The 18,241-nt window shown below is 43.2% G+C and overlaps 2 protein-coding genes across 6 annotated transcripts; one reads left to right on the forward strand and one right to left on the reverse strand.

Moving 5' to 3' along the window:
* Positions 1–2,417: 2,417 nt before the first annotated feature.
* Positions 2,418–4,857, forward strand: smim29 (small integral membrane protein 29). Its single transcript, XM_030119712.1, has 5 exons — positions 2,418–2,475; positions 2,930–3,228; positions 3,370–3,395; positions 3,477–3,582; positions 4,774–4,857. Exons 2-5 carry the CDS (start codon positions 3,121–3,123, stop codon positions 4,840–4,842), a joined length of 309 nt encoding a protein of 102 aa, XP_029975572.1. The 5' UTR covers positions 2,418–2,475; positions 2,930–3,120; the 3' UTR covers positions 4,843–4,857.
* Positions 4,858–6,892: 2,035 nt separating this feature from the next.
* Positions 6,893–13,101, reverse strand: hmga1a (high mobility group AT-hook 1a). Of its 5 annotated transcripts, none has more exons than XM_030119122.1 (5): positions 12,992–13,101; positions 11,851–11,955; positions 10,871–10,951; positions 9,438–9,494; positions 6,893–8,573 (listed from the first exon to the last, which is right to left on the reverse strand). In XM_030119122.1, the coding sequence occupies exons 2-5, from the start codon at positions 11,932–11,934 to the stop codon at positions 8,514–8,516; spliced, it is 282 nt and encodes a 93-aa protein (XP_029974982.1). In that variant the 5' UTR covers positions 11,935–11,955; positions 12,992–13,101; the 3' UTR covers positions 6,893–8,513. The 5 variants fall into 5 exon arrangements, with proteins under 5 accessions (XP_029974982.1, XP_029974978.1, XP_029974981.1 ...); XM_030119118.1 differs by having other exon boundaries at positions 11,836–11,955; XM_030119121.1 differs by lacking the exon at positions 12,992–13,101 and adding an exon at positions 12,754–12,880.
* Between the last annotated feature and the right edge of the window lie 5,140 nt (positions 13,102–18,241).

The following is an 18,241-nucleotide window of genomic DNA, read 5'->3' on the forward strand; positions in this document are numbered from 1 at the left end:
TCTGACTTTATTCAGAACTTTTTGAGGTTTTCAGTGTAATTGAAACTGTAACTATTTATACTTGTCATATAGAAGTAGTTGTAGCAGTGATTCTGCTACATTATTATCCACTTTTATTGACATTCATTTAAAAATGTTTGCTTTTTAACAGTTGAACTTTGTTTTCAAATTAACTCACCAATAAGGCTGACAATTCTTCTTGAGAGCCACATGAAAGTGAGAACTACTTCTCACCACTCCATCACTGGTGGTTCCAAACTCAGGCACACAATCCTATCCTTCACGAGCAAAACAGAAATGGTCTCTTTTTGTGAAAAGAGACAGGTCCTGTTAATTCTTAACATATATTTCTTGTTACTGTGGGACAGACAAAGGGAGCTTCATGCTGATTTTAATGCTCGTGTTGTATTGTGGAGAGAAATAATTCCTCCAAGTGAGATTTTCTTGCATTTATCTGAATAAATGCAGCGAAAAACCAACACAGTAAGCGTGCCAGTGTGTCTTAGTGAGAGAGAGCTTCTCCAGTCCATCGCCTGATTCTGATACAATCTGATGAATATATCTGAAAACCACATATATGAGGAACCTTTATTAGGAACCTTTTTGTTTGTGTAATTTAGATTTGTGTGATTTTAGTATTTGTTTTATTCTTTTCAATGTCTTTAGTTTTTCCCCTTTTTATTTGCATATTTGAAATAAACGAAATTAAATCAAATCCACTTCTTTTGCGTGTTTTTGTTCATCTAATAAATGACACAAAGATACAGTACCTCCAGTGGCCCACATGTCAGCAGAGTTCTGTTCAGTAAGAGGATCACACAAAAGGACATGGACTTCAGACAGAGCAGTATTAACAGGCAAGACCATTTCCGCTGGTAATTCCACTAACCCCTCATCTGAGGATTAACAAAACAAATAAAGAAACAACCAAAAAAACAAAAAACAAAAAACAATCACCAAAAGAAATATTAATGCAACAATATGACATATAGATCAAAAGCCTCATGGAATGCTATGCCTCTGCTGAATCTATCAGTAGAACTGCATCAGTTTGGCACACCATGCATCAAGGAAAGGTTATGATAATATTTAAGCCTGAGGATAAATGTGTTCTGAAAAGCTCCTCTGAGGCATCAGACAGCCCAGAGGCAGGTGGAGATGCTGAGATTACGGCACAGATCCAGATGATTTTCGAAGTATGTCATCTGGGTAGATGGAGGTGCAGTCAGGAAAAACCTAGAAAACAGAAAAAAAACCTCAAAATAATCTCACACAATATGATCCATACATCAAATTCATGCAGCTTGCATGAAGCAAAGGTGCATATTTAGACGTTTCCCAAAGCAGCAGTAAGTGCCATGCAGAGGTTGTTGCGGTCTCCGGCGGTTTAAAGTTGAGTCATTGATATTGATGATATAGACCAAATGTCAGGATCTCTGTGAGTCCTCATCTAGCCATTACACAGGAACAACAAGTAGTGTTGCAGTCAGTGTCTAAGTAAATTGATTCCATCATATTGTTAGTGATGTGGATCAATGTCAGGCCTCTCAGGGGATCCTCTTCCCGACCTTGTTTACCCCGCTGCCATGCTTCTGTTCATGCCTGTTGAAATAAATCACTGTTCAAAACACCAGAGCTTTCATAGAGCTGTACATACCAATGCTTATGTCAAAGAAAAAAAAAGTGTTTTTGGCTCAAATTAAAAATATGAAAATATCCACTTACTTACTGTCTTTTTATATTTTTGAATATTTAAAAGTTCACTACCTCCTTTTAGCAGGAGAACCAAACTCAAAGGTGGAGACTTTATACAATTCCAGTTGGGGTTCAGGGGTAAAAAGTGAGAAAAGGACAGGACAGATCGTGGAAATGGATTCAAACCCTGGTTCGAGTAGGGGATGAGACAACAGTGGTTCCAACTGATGTCCTTGGGGAATTTCAACCACAGCAACAAGACAAATCTTTTGGAATAATTGAAAAATACATATCTTTCAATGACTGGAGCACCTGACTTGAGACACCAAAACAGAAATTTAGTCTTTCAAGTAAAATACAGTGATCCATCCTTCTAAAAAAAATAAATTAATTAAACAAACGCTGTCTCTACATAGCAGATCACCTCCTTGTAAGTGTTGTTTTTCATGCCTCTGAAATGACCTGATTTGGATTTTTTTTCTTCTTCAAGGATTCATTTCCCCCTCATATAAAATTATTTAATAGTGGTTTCCGTATTTTTTTAATTAGTTCAGATGTATAAACATATGCCAATAACAAAAACAGGAAAAAAATATTTACCTGATCTTTGCTGAAAATAAATATCATTCAGCGTTTCCATTCCTTTATTTTTGCGGGTTCCGGCGGAAGTTGTCTGGCGCGCGTTCTCCCGCTGAAACGCTTTTATTTTGACGGGTTCCGGCGGCGGAAGTAGTCTGGCAGAGTTCCACTACTGGAAGAAGAGGCTCTGCTCAGTGTACAGTGAGTCACTTTTTAATGAAATTTATCACGACGCGGGTCGAGCTTGTGTTTGTGCTCTTAGTAAACGGACCTCGTCGATACGCGGGGAGTTTGCATGTTTTGGTTTGCTTATTTCGTGCTGTAAAACAACTTGTCGTGTGCAGCTAAACGGAAGCTGTGTTGACAGATAGCTAGTCTGGTACGGCTGCTTCACCGCAGATCAGCCTTCAGCGTGAAGAGGAAAGTCTGGCATTTCCAGTTATACTCGCTAGATAAACTGTTTAAAAAAAAACCCTGCTAAAACCACTAATACCACCCGACCGCAGGGGGAACGTGGCTTGCTAACCGCACATAAACATGAACCATTTCCCCGTGTTGTCATTTCTTCCTGATCGACCGCAGCCCGCATTTCTCTACTTTCCCATGTTGCTCCTTTAACGCGTTGCGAATGTCTTTTCGTTCCGTGTTCCCTCAGATTCTCCACTGATTAGAGAGCACGGCGATACCATGTGGAAGTCACATGAACCGAGAGGATGAGCCGTAAACAAGGGGGCAGTTCCAGGAGCCATCTGCTGCACGCTGTGAGCCACAGGGAGGAAGAGGAGGAAGAGGAGGAGGGGTGTCCTGTCCCACTGATGTCCCCCACTCACACCCTGAAGATTTAGGATGAACAGCACTACTCATCCCCCTCCCGTTATCGATGGGGACGTGGCAGTCAGCTATGTGTTGGTGCCATTCTTTCTAATAACCATTATTGGGATAGCTGCAGCTGTGGTGAGTTCATGGTCTTCACCGGCTGTCTTTTCAAACGGTGCAGTTTACTCCTAATAAATGCATCTGCAAGACAATAAGTCAAAACTGAAAGAGCTGCGCGTGCGATGTGTGTAATTCTTGTCTTTTTTTTCCCCCACTCAGATCATGTATATTCGTAGAAAAAGGAGGTAAGACCAGACCACATGCTGTAACAGTAGCTTTCTTGTTCATGTTGGGATGTGTTCAAGCTCTCACTCTTGCTTTCTCAGAATCGACAGACTCCGTCATCAGCTACTACCGGTTTACACGTATGATCCTTCAGAAGAACTCAATGAAGCTGAACAGGAAATGCTGTGGAGAGAAGAGGACACCAGGGTGAGTGCACGTTTTTTTTTTTTTTTTTTAAATTGAAATGAGTTTGACTGGTTCTGTGTTCTTTTCAGAGGGTTGTGTTCAGTGACCACGTTTCCCCAAAAGACCATGTAAAAACCTGCCATCTGGTAACAGGTTTTCTCACATTCTTAGCTGCAACATTCACTTAAAATAGTTGAGCAGTTCCTCATTTTCATGGTTACTTCCTCTTCTAAAGTGAAATACAAATAAAGGCGAGTAGTATTGCTTAACTGTTATACTACTAATTTAGCCTGTCTGCAGTTGGTCACAATGCCTACAATTTCATTCATATGTAACCAATCGGTCTCCTCAATATGTAGATTGAACATAGAAATCCTCAAAGGTTCACTAATATCAGATTGTTTATACACCGGCACATGTTTTCTGATTTGAACGTCTCCACTAAAGTGGAAGGAAAGTTGAATTCGTGTTTCATCGAAGCTGAGTCTGAACCTATTTTCAGACGACAGTGTGCAACAGACCATCACACACCTTTAGTGACTTCAGATTCACCAATTAACCTCACAAACATGTCTCGGGGTTGTGGGAGGAGCCTAGATTACCTGGAGAGAACATTCGCAACTGTCCACACAGGCTTATGCCTCTGATTGAACCCAGGTCTGTTTGCTATGTGGCCACAGAGGGCTCATTCATTAAAAAAGAAAAAAAAAAAAGACCTGGTTGAGGCCTTCCAACATTTTGGCCCTACAACCCCGTCATTAAAATTTTATAAATTTTCCAATTTCATTTAATGTGTTTTTATTTAGAATACAACAGCAGTCCTCAGGCTGTGTATGTACTTATACCTGAGCACCACTAGGTGGCAGTGTTGGCAATCTCTGGCGGTTTATCCGTTTAACACACCAGAGGTCAAAGTTATGAAATGATCTCCCCACCCTCATTGCAAAAAAGCATAAATGTAGTCCCTCTCTCTGTAGTAATGAACAACAGAGGGAAATGTATTTTGTTGAGCCCTCTGTGATGGAGTGTCAACCATTTTATGTTTAATATTGAAGTTTGCGAAGCAGAGATTTTATAATTTTGTCAATAAAGAGCAAATGTGTCACTGCAACTCATCAACAGGTCATTGAATTACCCATGGTCACCGCTTCGTTTTTGTTAGGGGGATTTTATTTAACCAAACTGATCTCACGCCGTGTTTTCTGCCCTCAGATTGTGCAAGGCTGGGCAAGAAGTTATCAGCAGCGAAGGCCTCTTCTGACCAAAGACGTCACGGCGTGATGGTCGTAAACCCGGGCAAAATGACGACCCCCTTCCACAGCAATCAGTCATTGTTGAATTCATGCACAATCCTGGCTTTTTTTTTTTTCTTTGCTGTTATCTCTGAGGACATTAACAACAACAACAACAAGCGTTTCCAGACCTCCCGTCTTACGTGCTGATCGACTGTTGAATTGTGAGGTTCTTATGCCAAACCCTGTGTGCCTAACCGACACAGTACCTTCAGCTTATTTATTAGAACTTATTTATTCAATCACACATTGACTGTGGTATTCGGCGGGGCAGAGGATGCAAGCTCCTGTAGGTTTTACCCTTTTGTTTACATTCGCACCGTGTGGGCGCTATGTGGCGAGCAGTAATCTTCCTGTGGGTTGCAGTAGGCATCTGTACCAAGTGTGGTGAGACTCTGAAGGTTGTGCACTAGTTAAATGTCAATGCTCCTGTTGTGAGAGTGTTTGTTTTTGTTTTTTGTTTGTGCGTGTGCATGTGGGGGTGTTTGAAATATGGTGATGAAATTCAAACACCGAATGCAATGCATCCAAGAGTTTTACATTCAGTGCTTGTTAGTGAAATGAACCTCTGAGAACAGTCAAAGTTACTGTTATTCAAGCACCAACTGTTCTCTTTGGTTTTAATTTACTTAGAGGATGAAGTAGCTGTCCCCTGATTCACATCTTTTTGCTGTTTAGCCAAATCCTGTGACTCCTATCAATGGTATGAAATGGAACAAAAAGCCAGATATGGAGCTAAATAACACCAGCCCACTCTTCCAAAATGAGTGGTGACTAGTACTGAAAATATGTCCTGTCTGTCTGCAAGGCATGGCACCAGCAAATTCACCTCCAGCTCAAGAACATGTTCAGATGGATGCCTTGAGTCTGACTGTATCAAGCACTCAGGAAGTCTGTCTTCGCTCCTGTCTTGAGGAATTACAACCTCTCCTGGCCTTGATTTGCCTTGTTTGTGAATGTACAGTACGATCAGGACTGTCCGCCTGTCCCCGGAGGGGAAATGTCACTCGGTTCAACAGTTAATTTATTGTAAAGAGCCAATGATGCTCAAATGGGATGTTGTCTGGTATGACATCTGGAGGTGCTTTAACCCTACGTGTCAATGTCTCACGGTCCGAACATGTAGAAGTACTCCTCGGTACTTTCCCCTGGTCTTTTTCTCCATCTCATTCTTGATTTTCTATGCATACGAGACATTTTTCTAATTTGGTGTGAGGCCGACATTGAAGCTGTACAAATATTTGCTCAGAGGAGTGATTTGCACTGGTGAACTTAACAAAGACGGCTCTGATTTCAGGTGACACCTCACTGAACTACTGTTATTTCGGAAGCACTGTTATCGATGTCTCTTCAGACTGTTGTGCTACTGTTGCTTGAAACATTGAATATAAATAAAAAATAATTGTCTTTTGTGGTGAGTCGTTTTTTCAGCCAATAAGGCGCAAGACAGAAATGACAAAGAAAATTCTCTTTATTGACCATTTCTGATACAAATTGTTGTAGGGCACCATAGAAATATAGACATTGTACATTTATATACGGTGTACATTAAAAAGAATGATCCGTCCTATCGAGTTTACAGTATATAAAGTCAACCGATGTGTGATGTTTGGATGTAAAATGATGCAACTGTTGGAAAAAAAAAAGACATGAAATTTGTATGAGTATGGTGAGGGTGGCTGTGTGTGGTACTGCCAGACACGCGGGGAGAAGGGGGGGGTGGGGGGCAACAGAACAATGGAAAGAGCGCCCAGTCTATCACAAACACACAAAACATTTGTCCATGAAAAATCTGAACTGACATTTCAGTGCACCAGAGGAATTAAAACAAAACAAAACAAAAAAAAGAAGATAAAAACACACCTGCTAATCTACCACAGTCAGCGAACACAGTCGTCAAGCTGACAGGTCTCCCTGACTTGCTTCACACGTTAATAAAAAAAAAAAAACAAACCTGTCTGAAAACTCGTGTAAGGAACCAAGCTGTGCTGTAATTGCAGTCACACACTTGACATCGCAGATATCTTGTTACAATCAGGTTTCTTTTTTTTTTTTTTTTGAAAGAGAGAAAAAAAAAATACAAACTTTGTAATAACGACACCTTTCCAACTCATGCCGGAGGTTACAGTTTCAAAAACAACTTAAAACCAGTTAAAATGCATTTATTTATGGTAAAGTAAGCATGTTGAGTGAGGTATGAAATTCCAGGCCTCGTCTCGCCTGTTTGCAGTTTTCCGGGTTTTGTAACTGAGGTTGTAGCAGCTTAGGTGTGTGGAAAAACCCAGTTAAGTGGACTGTGACCGCAGGTTCCCTGACACTTAAAAATACACAAACATTTGTTTCTGTAGCAGACAGCATAAGGACACACATCTTTAAAAGACTAAGAAAAAAAAAAAGAAGGTAATTATTGTACTATGTGATGATAGAAAGGCGAAGCTATAGGTGAAGCCATGAGAGCTAAGATGGAATGAAAATAAAACGTACAGCCCTGTGGGATAGAAGTGCCACCGACTATCCTGTGATACAATCAAACTCCTTGTTTGACCAATTGCAATTTTGCCTTAACGACTGATTGAGCGAGCGCCTGGAAAACCGAGGAGACGCGCGAAGACAAAGACGCCAATGTAACAGCATTTGTAAAAGCTCCCTGAAGAAACGACACCGATGACTGTCAGCCTAGTACTCTGCCAACCCTATCCTTAGAAACACACAACATACCAAAAAAAAATGAACTGTTTTAATAAAACCATGAAAAAAAAGCAGCACACTGTTTTGTTTTGTTTTTTTTTTCTGTTTTGAAAATGGTATGTAACCCGAACAAAGAAATATAAAATAAAAAGCGATCCTGATGACTAACGATACACTTTACATCTCCCCGCCGCACGCTGAGGACAGGGAAAGGTCTACTCGAACTAAAACTGTCCAACAGATGAGAGGGCCAAGGTGGTAAAGACGGTTCTGCCTTCTGATTGGAGGGATCAGGTGTGCAGATCAGACATGACGGGCAAAAAGGGAAGAAAGACACCGACCATCAGTCACCTATTCTCATCCTAATCCCGAAGCTCAACTCCCATCTATAATTCCGATGCAAAGGATAGGTCAACCACTTCACACAAACACACACGAAAATAAACAGCAAGTATAGGTAAAACTCACTTTTGTCCAGTAAAAACATGGAGAGAGAGAAAGAGAGAGAGAGAGAGAGAGAGAGAGAGAGAGAGAGGAGGAAAAAAAATCTATATGCCCTACCATCTCAGATGCGGGTACAACAAATAAGTAACACTAAGCGGAGAAGATGTCCTACCAACCATCTTTAGAGGGGGAAATAAGCAGATAACGTCCAGGCTCCGAAGAGCACGCTTTTTTTGTTGTTGTTGTTGTTGTTGTCCAGTATAAAAGACTTATGACATGTCGAGAAAAGGGCTGTTACCTTTCGTGTAATTCTTAGAGCTATGCTTGAACAAGTCCATCATTTTTTTTTTTTTTTTTTATATCCAGTGCTGTTGCATGATAATTGTACTGTGTTAACCCCTCCTCAAGGCGAAAAGGGCGGGTTATTGTCGTGAACAGTGGTCATGTGGTGGCACTGGTGTTGGAGATGCAGCCCAGTTCTGGTTAACAGTAAGTCAGTATGTTGAGTGAGGTAGCATGCGCTGTGAATTACTGGTCCTCTTCCTCTTCCCCCTCAGATGATTCCTGGGCTGCCTTTTCCTCCTTCTCCTGCAAGAAGGAAAAATAAACAAAAAAGAAAAAAGAAGAAATCTTCAACATACACCCACAAGGAAAATGCCTCTGAAGCACCATCACCGCTCTGCAACAATAGCCGCCTGTGATTCATGGCTCAAGGTGACTGTTTTCACTTTCAATGAGCCCCAAGTGCCGACATGAAAAAAATCCAAATGTTATTCTAAATCTTTCTGATAAACCACTATGGCATGAGGAACACCCAGGGGAAGGGTGAGCCATCTGTAGTGAACAGTGATTCATAACGCTGGTGAGTCACAATGAGGCATCCTGCTCTCTGCACTCTCGCCTCTCCCTCCGCTGCCCAACATCTTCATTCATAAAAACAAGAGGGCTAGTTAGAGGGGTAACTCCGGGTCATTCCCTTCTGTGACTAATGTGATCCAGACGACTTTTTTTCTTTCTTTTTTTTTTTTTTTTTGTTTTTTTCGAGTACGCCCTAACCGCTCGTGCACATGACTGAATGTTACTACAAGACCGCAATTTTTTCCCCCCGCGAGATTAAAACACAAGACACTCATTTTTTTTTTGCGGCTAAAAAAAAAAAAAAAAGGATGCAAAAATATCCCGTTCAAGTCTGCGTCAGAAAGACTCCTCGGGAAGAAATTAGTCTTTAAAACAGAAGTGCAGGGAGTGGGCCACACTGGATACATTCATCAAAGCTTGACAGGAGTTCTTGTCCTTTAAGAAGACTATTAAATATTTTAATAATATCAACTGATATAGACGTAAGCTTAAACACAAAGTAAGAATAATGATTGCGTAATTACTTAATATGAACACAAAAATACAAGCTGCGTGCGGCCACGTTATGCCGTTTACCCAACAAGAGCCTCTTACCTCCTTCTTGGGTCTTCCCCGGCGCTTTCCCCCTGCAGATGCCGGGGCCGTCGCCTTCTGCAAAAACAAAGCAGGCCGAGGTCAGCGAAGGCTGGAAGTGGCTCTGGATGTTTTGTAGTGATCTACAAGGTCACTGAGCTGGTCATCTGCCCAGCAGAGCCCAATACTTTTGGCTTCAGCGGTAAAAAAAAAAAAAAAAAAAAAAAAAAAAAAAAAAAAAAAAAATCGGTGTATAGATCCTGACAACAGTATAAATCAGGGGGTGTGCAGCCGACGGGTGTGGGGCCACATCAGTGTTTTCAGGTTGTGAACTGACTCGCAAAATGTCAACAGTTCTCAATTTGTTGCATGAAAACTTCATAATTTACTGGTCTGAGCAGCGTCCGACACGCTGCAATGGTTACCTGCGTCTTTCGAGTTTGAATAAAATTTATGGTGGGTGGAAGGGTGGGCGGCAATCGCTGTGAAGGCTGCAAACTCCCCCCCCCAAAAAAAAAAAAAAATAAAAACAAACAATCCTTATCTTCTGCATTGAGCTGCCTGCAGATGGCAGCAGCAGCTCTGAAATGACACAGATGGAAAAGGGGCATTGGGTTCATTGGCTATTATCTGGAAGGCCAACAGGAACTGCACACAGGGCACTCCAGTTCGCTGGCCACCTGGTCTGAGGCTCAGAGACAGCTGGTGAAACCGAGCGGAGACACAAGCCCTCTGCGGCTCAGCCCTCGCCGCTAAAACCTGTATCGATACGCGTGCGCCGGCGCTGCTCTTCCTCCTTCTCCGTCTGTCTGCCTTTTCCCATACATAGCAGCGAAGACGGAGCACACGGGGGAGCTGGAGCGTTGGGGCGAGGGAGAAAATCAGCTGTTGCTATGGAGACGAAAGGCAGAGAAGAACTAGGGCTGTGTGCTGGGTGGGGGGGGGGGGGGGGGGCAGGGTGGTGGTGGGGGGGTGCTTAGTGTCAGCTTGGAAACAGTCTTGCGGCCTCTGCACCTGCACTGCACTGTGCATGACAAGCTGCAGGAAGCTGGAGGACAGGAAGTATAGGGTGAGCATCACTCAGAAAGAAAAAAAAAAAAAAAAAAAAAGCCTGCAAACCGAGGTCTCAACAATGGGAAACCCAAGCCACGCCATGTCTGACATCTGGGGGCGGGGGGAGGCGGGGAGGGAGGAGGGGGTTTCAGCCAACAAATATATCAAAAGTAACAGGAGGAAGTTCGTTTGAGAGGATGAGGTTAACTGCCATTAAATATACATCAGCCAAAAAGGAATTGGGGTTTCGAAAAAGAAAAAAAAAGGAAGTGGTCGCGAGATGGGACAAGACAAACGCCATGTGTGACGCCATGATGGAGTCGAGCGGTGGTCTCAGTATGCATGCTATCTGCTGACGTCGGTTTCATCTCCGCGCGCGTTGCAGACTGCGGCCGACTCACTTTGCCCTTGCTGGACGTCTTATTCGTGCTGCCCTTCGGCCGTCCTCTGGGCCTCTTTGGAGTGGGGGATCCACTTGGCTCCTGGCAATCACAATCAACACAATCAAGTTAAAGCTGGCGCGCAGAAGCACACGCACACAATATTTTGGCGTTTACAGCAGTCAGCAGGCAGATCCTCGACATCATGCATTGCATATGGAAGCACAGCTGTTTTCTTTAAAGGTATAGCCACAATTTTACATGCAAGGCCTTCAGATAGAAGGTCTTTCAAGGTCAATGCAACAGGAGTACACTCCATCAGCCTGTAAAAATACAAACGTCTATAAATGACTGGTATGTGCCTCGTCCGAATTGTTGCACAAACGCTCTAACGACGCTGAAGGTGAATTCGCTGATCTTATTCATTCGCGCTGGCGTGTTGTCATGGCCGACCCCTCTCCTCTTGAATTTCTAACATGTTTACAACCGCGGCTCTTAGCAACCGAGCAATTCAATAGTAAAACACACCCGGCTGAGTGACAGATATACGAGCCACTCTGCGCTTTGACTCTGCTATGTCATCCATTACATGAGGAGCAAGGGTGGGTCAAGAGGAGGGGAGAGGGGGGGTTAAAACCGGTTTGAAGGTGTTGGGTTACAGGTTGCTTACAAACCAGTGAGACACAGGAAGTGAAGTCGTGGGCCTGTCCACTGATAGGTGGTGAGCAAAAGGGTCACGGGTGGCATGCTTGCAAGACACGATCTGCATTCTTGGGTTCTGCGTGGAGAAGCTCAGGATGTGGACATGCACGAGCAGCTCACCTGCTGTGAGCTCTACCTGAGCATGCTGCGGCACAGAGGAGCTGGGGATTTGGTTTGTTTACCTGCCCCTCATGTCTGATTACGCAGGCTGCCATCTCTCTGCGCCATGCTTGCAGGGATGGGGTGAAATGCAAATCTGGAGAAACGAATGGATTTCTACTTACATCAGAGGTTTTTACCTGGGGCTGCTTGCGGGGTCTTCCACGCCCCCGCTTCTCTGTAGCCTCCTTCTCTTTCGGCGAGACTGTCCCCTTGTCGCTCATGCTTGCTTCGGCTATTCAGACCTGGGGGGGGGGGGGTTAATTACACAAGTATTATTACTTCTGTTTTTTATTTCTCCCTGCAGAGAGACTGCAGTTCACACAAACATGCACCGGCTATTAAACTCACTGACCGCGACGGCTCACCGAAATGACCGACCTAACCACGCACCGGTAACGCGTTTAACTCAATTAATCCGCGCTTATTTCCAGGTCTATTTCCGTCGCATGTTGCGCACCGCACAAGCAACGGATCCACGTCAAAAAGAAATACACAGAAATAATATTAAAAAAAAAAAAAAAAAAATCGTCCTGCAGGGTATGTGAGGCCGCGCACAGCCGCATAGAGAGCCCGGAGAAGCCGGCGCTCCCTTCCCCTGCACCGGCCGGCCGCGCTCACAGGCCCGGCCTGCGCACGGAGCCATCTCACAGCGCGTCTGCACGCCGGAGCCTGGGAGCGAGATCCACCATAACACACACACTCACACACACAATAGCTGGTGTGTGCTGCTGTCTGATCATAAGACCCCCCCCCCCCACCCCCCACCCGCCTCCCTCATACTCACTCCCCTGCATGGCCGCTCGCAATTTTACTCCCCCTCCTTTGGCACAAAATTAAGAAAATAAAGAAACCACGCAACCGACCGAGCGGAGTTGTGGCGGCTAAAGCCCGGGCTCCGGCAACAAAAGACGGGCTTCACGTTTCCAGCGTGCAGCCCCCTCATTCACGGAGCTCCGCGCGCTGGGAAATGCATTAAAATAAGCCGATCGTGCATTGCGAAGTTTTTTTTTTTCTTTAACTCACTGCTTCTTGCAACCCACCTCAGTCGCTCCGGTACAACCTCCGCTCTAAATGTAAGACGAAATGATTCCTTTAAGCCTGACTGGTTGTACCCGGTTAAAAAGCCTTGCACCGATCTATAGGCTACAGCTTTTATTCGTCAGACAACACACAGCCCGCCCCTTTAAAATCCCAGCTCATTCTGCTCGCCATGGATTTTAAAAACAGCAAATTGAAAAAAAAAAAAATAATAAAATAGTTGTGTTTTTTAAAACTTACCAACTGGATGAGAAGTTTAATCCCAGCGACGTCCAGTAAATAGCACGTGCGTCTTGTCTCCTGCAGATAAAGGAAAAAAAGGCGCCAGCCAGGAGGAGTTTTGGGGCAATTTAAAGAGCCGCCCTCATGGGAGCTGAAACACTGGAGGGCGGAGATATGATAAATGGGCCACCAACAGCACTCGAGGAGCCCAGCCTCCCCACCCCCTCCTCGATCCTTCACATTCTCCAGGTTTCATCACACGGCCGCGCGTAAAAGTTGCAGAAAATTACGTTTTTACGCACAAAAGAAAAAAAAAATAAAAATAAAAATAAATATCAACAGGAGAGCGAGTTTCCTTTATATCGCGAGCATTTTTTCTTTACAAGTAACACATGCCCAAGTCTTTAGGATAATGGCGAGTGAACTATGACCTCCCCCAATGTAAACACAAGCTGCCTTGAAGCTCAGAGAGGATTCAAATTCTTTACTTGGGCAAAAGGAACGACACCACAAAAAAATCAATAGAAGATTCAAGTTCTACTCCCACTACTACTATAAAAGAAGTATTTTTTTATGCAACATTTTTCCTGTGCAACAAAAGAGCATAAATGGTAATAACAATAACATGGATTTATTGAGTTAATGCTCTTTTACTTAAAAACATGCAGACATGTTTCATGAATTTTTCTGTGAGCTCTAATGCACACTGCCATATAATCAATTCATACCAACAAGTAAAGGCAATCCTTGAGTAAATACCTATTTGTAAATGTTATTAGGAGGATACTAGATCTGTGTGTTGTCCTAACTACAATTATGCCTAAATACAAAAAAGTATGACTTGAGTTCACTTGTTTTTTATGTAGGCTGCATGTAGAGTGTATAATATAAGATCTAAGTTCATGCATCAAGAAAAGAGTTTTCTTGATTTGTTTTATTTTCAAATGTTGCCTTGATTAGAGATCCACCTCTTTTGTAAACATAGTTTGCCATAAATGTAATTTATTCAGGGATTTTTTTTTTATTTCCGTGTTTTACTGATTGTTGCCTGATTTGGACTCAAAGGTGACCTTGTATTTCCATTCTGAGATAAATTAGGATATACACTATTAGTAACAGCTTTTTGACTGCTGAGGCAGTCAAAAACTTTCTGATTGGGAATCGGGTGCAGATTTAATTTAGTTCTGGGAAAGAAATAATTTAATAAAATCAAAGAAGTCAACAGCAAACATCACCGCTGTTCTCTGTTTCCTTCATGGCTCAGCAGTTGATTATCTGATACCGTTTGAGGAAAAGTATCTTGTCGTCTGCTGCGGATTTCATTTCAGTGGTTGTGGCTGAAATTAAAGTCTGTTAAACACAAGCGGAGTTCACAAGAAGGTCATTCACACTCCGACCAGCACATCACTATAGAGTTATTTTTAGATTAAAAGCTTGACGTCTGGACACAGTGGGACATCTAAATCCCGACGATTACTCAATAACTAAACCAGAGCCATAAAACTACCCTTGTTTGATGCAGATGCCTTTTTCTTCTTCTTTGGTTTACAGTTTTGTTGTTCCTATCAAACCGCCTTACTCTGAAATAAACAGTGTCCACTGTTGATTGAATGGGCGTGGTGGACACACACACACACACACACACACACACACACACACACACACACACAAACACAAAGCAAAATTGTTCAAAAGCACTCCAAACCGCACTCTAATCAGACTACCTACTTGGGCTTCCACACAGGGGTTTCTCATGTAAATGAATTACCCATCTGGAGTTGATGGGGGAGTCTCTGCTATCCAATTGGAAACAGATACCGAGAATGTAGTGACCTGAGAGCGGTCGAAACAGCGTCTTTTGCCTTCACCTACATGTTTTCCACCTCTCTATTTGTTTTGTCAGCGCACATCTCAAACATCTTAATACAAGCAAACATGAAATTCCTGCCAATCCAAAAGCGTTGCCTCGTGCAGGGAGCGCTCGCATGTCAGTACACTGTACATACATGATGGGAGCAGTGGGAGTTTGGTGAAAAAGCAGACTGGACAGAGCATGAATGGAAAGGGCGCTTTTCTCAATGAGTCCAATGTTCTGCTCAGCATGTGCTTGCCTTGCATGCCACCCCCTTCCCTCCCAATTTCTCACTCTATTCACTTCCTTCCTCTCTATCTTCCACAACTACTTCAGCCCCATCCCCCACAAACTCACACATCCCCGCCATACCCTGCCCCTCAGTATGTGGATGGAGGCTGTGTGTGCGCGTGTGTGTGCGCGCGTGTGTGTGTGTGTGTGTGTGTGTTTGAAGAATGTGGTCCTGCTCAACCACTGGCACCACCTGGAGACTGATGAGGGGACTGGATAGTGTGACTGACCGGTGCATAAACCTTTTAGTTTACTACTGTAGCAAACAGATTAACAAACAAACCAGCAGGTATTGATATATGAAAATAGACCAGAATGACATTTTGTCCATCCAGTCGCTGGTTTATTAAGTACGTGAATAAGTGTACTTGGCCATGTGTATTCTCACACATGGACTTGATAAATGTTTTCCTTTGTTGTTGTTGTTTTTTTTAACTTTAAAGTCAGGATTTGATGCAACTAATTGTGCACTCGGTTTATGGTGCTGCTAAAAATAGCAATATCATATGATGTTTGAATTTAACCTACTTCCACAAAAAAGACTTGTTGATGCAGAAATTTTCAATTCTACCCGAGAGGGCAACATGGACTTGAGACTCGATTTAATAGGTTATAAAGAAAACATTACATTTTTGAGTTATTTTCAGATTACCCTGTATATTATTCACCAAAGTTCAATTTTATTTTATGTAGTTCAAGGTGTGAAAATGTCTGGAACTGTAGGAGTAGGGCATGACTTTTGTTTCACTTTCACCTGGTTGTGTTTCACAAACAAACATTGTGAAAATAGCCAATCTACAAGTTCACACCTCTCAAAAAAGTGTATGACATCTCAGCCCAAAATTTTGGAATCGGCTGCTCATCAGGTACATTTTGTAATGACTTATTTAAGATACAAGGGATAAAGTTTGGGACTTGGACTCAACTCAGCACTGAATTGTCTGGACTCGAGACTTCTCTGGATTCAAGCACTTCAAGGACTTGGTCCCATCTCTGCAAACTACTGCCTGAGAAATGATAATAGTTTATTTTTGAAAGCACATAAAAGCTGTATTGCTCTTTCACATTAACACTAGCATCCTCAAAAGTGAATTATTTTGGACTATTGTGGACCTTACAGTTTGTCACTGTGGCACTTCTCTGAAGTCATTGGGATGAAGATTTCATGATCCAGTATGCACAAAACTAATTCTGCCCTCAGAAAGGTATTGATTTGAACTTTTGTTACATCTTTAGAGAAGTTTTAATTTATCTTAGGTTCACCATTTGGTAGTATTGGTTTGCAGCACTGGTACCGAAAGGCGTCACCAATTCTTCACCACTCCTATTTACTGGGGTAGAAAATATTGCAATATCCGATCATATTAGGTAAAAAAAAAACAAAAAAACAAAGGTCAAAAATGAATTTTCTTGGCATGCACACAGAGAAGTATACTCTACTTTAGTAGGAATTATTTTACACAATCCTTTTAAAATGTTAGTTCAGTCTAACTACTTCGATAGGAAATGAAAAACCATGATTCTCGGGTACTTGGATGACCTGATTTTAACCCTGTGAAGCTGGACGACACTGTAAAACCAGCCAGTGAGCCCGTTTGAACTGAAAAACTGATCAGATCTTGGAGGAGACCGACTCGTCCACATCAGACGTCCTCTCCAGAGCCGTCTCCTGGCTGCTGAACTCTGCAGCAGCCATGGGCAGACAGAATCCTATTAGGCATCAGGGGGGATTGGAGGGGGTCTTGGCCCACTTTGGCATGCTCACCCCTCCCCCCCACCTATGTCCTCCTGCCCCCCCTCCCCCCCCCCCTCCTATAGGCTCATCTGTCCTTCCCTCCAGCAGGCGCTCCCGCTCATTCTGGCGATCCATTTTTAGGCGCTGTGTAAACCGCAGGGCTGCTGCAGCCAAACCTACTAACAGATGTGGACAAAACATCCTATTCCTGCCTGGGTTTCCCCCTGCTCGTGCTGCCGCCGCCGCCGCCGCCGCTGCTGCTGCCGGCCCTGGATGAGCCTGAACATGACTAACGCCCACATACACACACACACACACACACACACACACACACACACGCCACTCACATCCTCCCTCTCATCCCCGTAGAAGAGATGAAGAGGGGAAAAAACAGGGAGAGAGGAGCAGGAGAGAGAGAATCCATAGGGAGGGGAGAGGAAAAGAGTGGGATGAGTTGAAAGGCAAGGTGGGCGGAGATGGGAATATGTGTGTGGGCGTCTTTTATACTTCTGCGAGGGGGCGGATGGAGGTTAGTGGGCGGGGGATGTGGGGAGGAGGGGGGGCACTCGTGAGTAGTATCTGACTCACACAAACACAGGAAGTAGCGCGTGCTGCTTATTTGGTGAATACGGCACTGTGTTTAAGGGATACTCCTATATGCAGGGATGGTGGGAGCACTGGCGTTACCTTGTTTCAACTCCTTACGTTGGTCACTGAGTCAGCGCTCCACTCTCCCTCTCAAATACTTTCATTTCCACATCCTGGGATGTTTGGATGGAGGTGCAGCGGGTGCATAAGTCATAATGTGAGTCAAGCCTGTGAAATTTTTAGAGGGTGGGGGAGGACAGTGCCATATTTGAAACTTCCTCTGCAGCATATTCAAAATGTTAATGGGCCTCTGTTTAAATGTTTACTTCTGAAAACGTGCTGCACTGTGGGAATCAGAGGGTCTGTTAAATATTGCTCTTTCTTACAGAAATCCTTCCAAATTTAAGTAAATTCATTTGAGTTATGACAAATAATGAAATTATAATTATTTGTCATGCATACTTTATGAAGTTATGTATGAACTACATTAGCAGCATGATACAGCATATCTCCAAATATTATGCAGTAGAAGGTTATTTGACACTGTCAATATGAAACAATTCCAGTATTTATTTTAGAAAAAGATCTGTAAAATAGATGATAAGGTAACATGAGTTTGATTCCAGGGACTTTTTTTTGAGGATTTTTTTCCAGGTATTAGACCTTTTTTCAGCGATCAAAAGGCCTCTCTGTTCAGGTGTGTGTCTGCTTTAGCCATGTGATCTAATGGTGACTCACCCACTGCGTATCCTGCCTGTTGTCAGTATGAATGAGCTCAAACTCCCAGCAACCCAAATGCAGA

Source organism: Salarias fasciatus, chromosome 20, assembly GCF_902148845.1.
Source record: "Salarias fasciatus chromosome 20, fSalaFa1.1, whole genome shotgun sequence".
Classification (NCBI taxonomy): Eukaryota; Metazoa; Chordata; class Actinopteri; order Blenniiformes; family Blenniidae; genus Salarias; species Salarias fasciatus.

Coding starts and splice junctions, on each gene's coding strand:
- smim29 (XM_030119712.1), top strand. CDS start 3,121: ATGAACAGCACTACTCATCCCCCTCCCGTTATCGATGGGGACGTGGCA. Junction 3,229..3,369: donor TTGGGATAGCTGCAGCTGTG/GTGAGTTCATGG, acceptor TCCCCCACTCAG/ATCATGTATATTCGTAGAAA. Junction 3,396..3,476: donor TATATTCGTAGAAAAAGGAG/GTAAGACCAGAC, acceptor TTGCTTTCTCAG/AATCGACAGACTCCGTCATC.
- hmga1a (XM_030119118.1), bottom strand. CDS start 11,934: ATGAGCGACAAGGGGACAGTCTCGCCGAAAGAGAAGGAGGCTACAGAG. Junction 10,952..11,835: donor CCCAGGTAAAAACCTCTGAT/GTAAGTAGAAAT, acceptor TGTGATTGCCAG/GAGCCAAGTGGATCCCCCAC. Junction 8,574..9,437: donor GGGGAAGACCCAAGAAGGAG/GTAAGAGGCTCT, acceptor TCCTTCTTGCAG/GAGAAGGAGGAAAAGGCAGC.